The sequence below is a fragment of the Phalaenopsis equestris genome, unplaced genomic scaffold, assembly GCF_001263595.1.
Source record: "Phalaenopsis equestris unplaced genomic scaffold, ASM126359v1 Scaffold000198, whole genome shotgun sequence".
Classification (NCBI taxonomy): Eukaryota; Viridiplantae; Streptophyta; class Magnoliopsida; order Asparagales; family Orchidaceae; genus Phalaenopsis; species Phalaenopsis equestris.
In genome coordinates, this window is record NW_018164640.1 from 696,583 (window position 1) to 703,075 (window position 6,493).

General features: G+C 36.6%; 1 protein-coding gene across 3 annotated transcripts in view; it reads left to right on the forward strand.

Moving 5' to 3' along the window:
• LOC110022582 (recQ-mediated genome instability protein 1) overlaps positions 1-6,493 on the forward strand; it is a 51,761-nt gene that overhangs the window by 19,995 nt on the left and 25,273 nt on the right. For all 3 annotated transcript variants that reach the window (XR_002293792.1, XR_002293793.1, XM_020721612.1), the window contains exons 6-7: positions 2,904-3,014; positions 3,104-3,232. Coding sequence is in view for 1 of the 3 variants with exons in the window: in XM_020721612.1 (XP_020577271.1) it covers positions 2,904-3,014; positions 3,104-3,232 (240 nt within the window). In the remaining 2 variants the exon portion in view is untranslated. The remainder of the gene's footprint in view (positions 1-2,903; positions 3,015-3,103; positions 3,233-6,493) is intronic.

Here is a 6,493-nt window from a genome sequence, read left to right on the forward strand (position 1 = left end):
AACGCAACTTCCCCCTTTTAAACGCCGACAACGATCAGTGGCTTGGAAGTGGCAATGGTGGTCTGACGGTGGTTGTGGCTTGACGGCAATGGTGGTCTGGCGGTGGTTGTGGCTTGACGGTGGGGACCAGGCGACGACGACGGTAGCTGATCGATGGTCACCGAGTAGTCGTGATAACTTGTTAGTGATGGCCAGAAAGAGGCGATTGGGATTTGGTGGCGGTGACTCGACAACAACGACAATATGACGACTACATCAACCAATCGGTGTTGGCCGGGAAGTTGTGACATCTTAACTATGACTATCGACAATGACAGTTTAGCTGCAGCGGCTACCTGTCGACAGTGTCTGAGAAGTGGCAATGGTGGTTCAGTGGTAATTGCGGTTTGACGAAGGTGGTTGGAAAACGGTGGTGGCCAATTGACTGTGGCTTAAAAGCGGCGACGATGGTCTGACGGCTATAGCGGCCGAGCATCAGTATTTCAACGATGACAACAACCGGGCATTAGTGGTCCGACTGAGACAACTAATCGGGGACATTCCAACGGTGGTGGATTTTAGGAACCCTCAAGAGCTTTGATCTCCCATTCAACCTCTTCCTCCAGTTCTAGATCTTAAGTCTCATTTCATGAAGGGAGTGAGACTATTTATAGATTTTGGGAGTGACATCCTCCGTAAATACTTCTTGAATTCATGTCACTTTATCAGACTACCCGGAGTGATTCCCTTGATCGAATAATGATCCAGGAGCATTTGTGTGCCTTAATGATATCAGAATCGAGTTATATTGGACTCATTGGATTCGCCCCAACAGACGCTTGATTTGACTATATGCTTGTTAGATTTGGAATCTATTGGCCGTTCAATTGCCCATCCCAAAGCCTCCAATTGTGGTTAAATGACTTGATCTGGGCTTATTCAGACTCAGATCAAACTAATTTTAACTTCATTTGGCTCGCCTTATCAAGACATTTAGCTTGACTATAAGCATGTTGGAATCGAGACCCTGAATGCTATTGAATTTAAATTTTGAATGTTTATTGTTTGAAAAGCTCTGAGATACGTGCATGATTAAAGTAATATTTTGCGGACAGATCAATTGCCCCATATTTTTAAACGTCACTGTCAAAGGAGTTGAAAAATATATCTTAAAAATTTTGAAAAGTTTATATTTATATATGATCTTATACATATAATTTAAAATCATAAAAATTATACAATAAAAAATAAAATTTGCAATTTAAATTTAAAGTCTCAAGTCAAATTAAATTTGAGGATAAATATTGTGCATTCGACCACGAATTCAACAAGTATTTGTGATTTGATGTCCGATCGAGATAGACAGCGAATGCCAAATTTTTTTAATTTCATTGACCATTTGATGAAACTTTTGGACCTATCTGATTTTTTGTAAGATAGCTCTTAATGGGAGATGATGTCGATGCTGTAGGCAAAATACAGGCGTAACCTTCAAGTTGAGAACATTAGGGCTAGTGCAATTTTGTTTAACAATTGTTAGTAACTTTTCGTGCCAAAGAGAATCTTGCTAATATAGTAGATAGGTCGTTGAATCATCTTTTCTTCCCTCACTAGAACAGAGCTTATCCTTTGAGGAGAAATAGCGACGTATATATAGCATCTCTTTTTGGACAGGTTTTGAAAGGAGGGGTGGCGAGGCCAACAACGTCTTTAGTTGCTTGAAAACGGCCTAACATTCATCCGTCAATTGGAAGCCATTGTTTTGAGTGCCCCCTATTATCCTAAAAGATGGTAGATATTTATCTCCTAAGTGAGCCAAGAAACGGGATAAAGCAACTATGCATCTGTTCAAGTATTGCACCTCTTTAATATTCTTTAGGCGCAACATATCTTTGAGTGCCCTGATTTTCTTAGGATTTTCTTCGATTCCCCGATAAGTGACCATGAATCAAAGGAATTTCCTTGACGTGTCCCCAAAGACACATTTGGTTGGGTCAAGGCACAAGCTGTAGTATCAAAAATGTTGAAAACATTCTTTCAGATGAGAGATATGTTAAGATGTTTCTAGGCTTTTCACCAGCATGTCATTGACATATACCTCTATAGTACTTGCGATGATATCTTTTAAAATTTTGTTCATGAGGTGTTGGTAGATTGTGCTAGCATATTTCAACTCAAACAGTATTGCTTGGTAACATTATAGACCTTTAAATTTAAAAAAATATTATAAATTGAGTATAGTGGATTATTATGTGTTAATAAATATATATTAATAAACTAAATATGTAGCTAATAATTAAACTTAAAATATCTTTGATATTGAATAATTGTATATTTCTATTAAATTTATATAATTAAATATGTTATAGTTAATCAATTTTTTTTAAATAATATATTATATATGATATGAGCTATCATTAAGTTTACTATTGAGCATTTAATAAGTTAGTTGATGAGCAATAGAGAATTTTATTCATGAAAATAAATGGACGAGTTGCACCATGTTTATATTTTGTTCCTTTAACCTTCGAGTTTTTAAAATTCAAAGTTGTTTGTTGACAAATTTAAGCAAACTTGATTGAGTATTAATGGAGCCGAGTTCGGCTTGTTCATCAAGTGCACAACTCTAATTATTCCTCATTTGAATTGTGGTTAAACCTTGAAATCTTTGCATCATCTTGAGCTTTGCCCCACTTGTTCATCTATTAAAAATTTAGGATTATTATTTTTTCTAGTCGCTTTTATTCTTTTTAAATTTTTAGAATAAAAAGATCCATTGTGCAACAAACTTAACTAGTGTATTTTCTCGTTGAGAAAAAAATCTCTTGATATATATATTTTTTTGGATGATGAAAATTTTTAATTGCAGAAATATGACTTCTATTGCTTGCTTTTGAGGCTCTGTAATATTATAACATTTACAGTGTATTTTGACTGGTGTGAAGAGATTCCAGTTCAAGCATCGGAGTACCTATGAACTTCTTGTTTATATTGATGACGGTAGTTACATATCTGAGGTCTTCATTGATCACAATGTGAGTTTAGGTCTAAATTTGGTAATTTGTTTTATATTTCTTCCTCTGATGAACGTGTTCAAAATAGGAAGCTATATTTTCTTTTTTAGGTTGTGCAAATTGGTATAGGCTACTCACCCGAGGATGTCTCTGTTGCTCTTTCTTCTTCAGACAAGAAAATAAAAGCAGATATGACAGAGACAATGAAAAAATACCAGCTTTTCTTGTCTATGTATGAGGTACTTTTAGTGTTCATCATATCTTTAAATTTCAATGTCTTACCATTTCCTGCTTTCAATAACTACGGGTGCTCTTGCTAGCAAATATTTTTTCTCAGAAGGTGTTCTAGTGCTTTTTTCACGCCTTAATTTAAATATCTAGTGATTCAATCTATTGTATTAGTTTGTATTTTTAGTAAAAAAAATTACACAATAGATAAGATATTGTTGATATTCAGCGTAAGGCTGGAACCATTCAGAATGTTCATTCTATTATGTGATTTGACCTTTCAGAATGCTCATTCTTTTGGTTCACGACACTTGCGTGCTGGGTATCTCAGGTAGGTGGTGGAGGTTACTTTACTGTATTTTGATACTGAATTTGTTGGCTACCATATTAGCTACTTAGATACTCGAACGCCTAAGAATGTTTAAATACCTCACTGGATATCTTCTTGTGCACAACACCATTTGTCTTTTTTCGTTATTTTCTTAGTTTTTTTATGACTCTTTAAAGACAACCATTGGACTTGGTATGATTACGGCACTGCCTGTCAAACTATGAAATGTTATGCTTATACACATGAAATTACATTTCCCCACTTTTTTTTTCTTTTTCTTTTTAATTTGTTGTCATGTTAGCATGTCATTCCTATATTTATTTTTCATGGTGCATATTCAAGAAAAAAAAATTAAGGACAAAGAAGGGCAATGAGACCCAATAAAGCTTTGTTGATGCAATGCTCAAGATCCGCTGTATTGTTTGTATAAATTTACAGAATTTAGATGTGTCAGTTATAGTTTGCATTTAATTTCTGTGTATTATTACTAGTGCTCATGATGATTGGGACATTCTAAATATGATTAATTTCAACAAGATTTTTCTTTTTGATGAAAATATGACACAATAGGATGCAATGGAGAAAAAAGATTCATGTAACCGACTACATTTAGTAGGATAAAGGCTTGTTGTTGTTATTGTTGTATTTCCTGTAGGTCCTTAGTCTGCTTGTTCTATTATTACATTTCCGTTCTCTTATTCACAGGTCTTTGCTTACTGATATTATTAAATTGGTGGCGGGGAATAGTGGCAGCATGGGTATATGAGATAGCTTTGCATGGAAACGGGTGGATAGTCAGTTGAAATTTGCAAGAAATCGGATAAGGGCTGACAATGGAGCTTGTAAAAAGAAAATTTAACTTGGGGATAGGAACCTTTGATGTCTTACATTGATCTCTGAAGCTCGCAGAGAAGGAGCATCATAAAGCTTATAGAAGCCTTGGAACCCTAGCAAAATCCACTAGGGATCAAATTTGTATTTACAACTAATCAACTATATCCAAAAGAGGATCTCTTGCTCTTCATATAAATAACCTGATTTGTTCAATTACTTAGAAGCCCTTGTAATTATTTCAGAATGATAATGATAGCAGAGTTAACCCAAATCAGGACTCATATGCGACAAATTTTATTACTGAATTATAAAAACTGAGTACAATGTTGACTCCTCACCAACAAGGACAGATGAACAACAAGCAAGAATACATTAGCAGTAAAATGAACACAAACAAAAATGTGAAGCAACACCAAAATAATAAATAAAATAGAGAAATGCGGGAAATAGATTAAGCATGGAACATAAATTAGTCTTGGAAGGTGCCGATGGGGGAGGCTAGAGGCCTGTTGGACGGGACAGCCGAGGAGACGGCGACTGCTAGAGGGGTGTCAAATGAGTCTTTAGCGCAGGGGAGTGGCAAAGAGCTGGTCAGCGGAGGTGGGAGTGCTGGAGGGTTCGAATGGTGTGGTAGCTTACTGGGGAGGGGCTAGGAGGTGCGGTAGATTGTTGTGGGAGGGTTGGGAGGCCCGACAGCCTGTTGTGGGAACACTGAGAGGCACGGTCGCCTGCTGAGGAACGACTTGGAGGTGCGACAGAGGAAGGAGGCATAGGGAGTAGTGCAACAATAGAGGAAGGTGTTGCTCGTCGGGACTGCTGGAGTAAGCTTGACGGGAGGTCGAACAACCCGCTAGAGGACCTGAGAGGGCGGTAGTGACAAGGGGAGATGTCAAGTAGAAGTAGCGGAGCGGGATACACACCACCTTGTCGAGATACAACCGTTGCATCACTTCGCTGAATGATACAACCTCGAAAGAGGGAACATCGGGAAGAATACTTGAAATTAGAAAACCAACGACTTATTAGGACCTAAGCAAAAATACATATAAATAAAGAGAAAACTAGTAGCTAGCATTGGTAAGATCAGAGAAAGGAAGGGGAGGAAATTGTAGGAAATGAAGAGGGGGCTGCAACGGCTAGGAAGAGAAAGGGGTTGCAACGGCTGGGAGGAGACAGAAGATTAGGGCTTGGTCTGTCTATGATTGGCGATCTACCTCGGCGTAATGCTCATTTGTGTGGGAAAACTTGGTCACGTGGAAAAGCAAGTAGCAGTCTGTAGTTGTTCGGAGCAGTGCGGAAGCTGAATTTTGGTCCATGTCTATGGAAATTTGTGAAGCTTTTTGGTTACTTATTGTCAGCCGTTTTATTGTTCAACTTTCACTTTCGTAGTTTGAAAAAGGTGTGATTTTGTGATTTTGAAAATAATTTAAATATAAATATAACTTTTTTTTTTAAAGAAGTAACATTTTAATTTTTAAAATAAGTGAGACCAAACGAGTCTCACATTTTTAAATAGTTTAGATGATTTAATACAATACTATAAGCAATACATTTATCCCGAAGAATAAATATATTACTTATAATAGGGATTTAATCATCTAGACTAAACAATTTGTGACATCCGTTTGGTCTGCGAAATATTTTTATAAAAAGGCCAACAAGTTCCCCTATCTAACATAAAAAATTAAATAGGGTTTATTTTATCTGGGTTCCTGGTTCCCTATAGAGGCAAACCCCTATAGTTAATTATATCTTAAATAACTGAGAGTCATTTAAGAAAACTCTCGATTAAGATCAGGTGGTTTCGTTTTCAAGATTTCAAAATTTAGGTTTTCACGGTTGGACATAGGAAAATCAAATGAGAAAGATTCAAAATAGGAACAATTATTTAAGGAATGCAAAGAGAAGAAAAGTAGGGGATATCACAGATCCAGGAGAAACCCCAGAGATGTCCTAACTATCCTATTGTTTGGCTTTATGTCTTTGAAGAGATAATTATTTGATGTCTCAATCCTGCAAATTATTTAAGATTTAGGACTTATATTTGCACGACGTCAGACTGTGCAAATAGCCTAAAAGACAGGAGGATTTACACCGTACCATACGG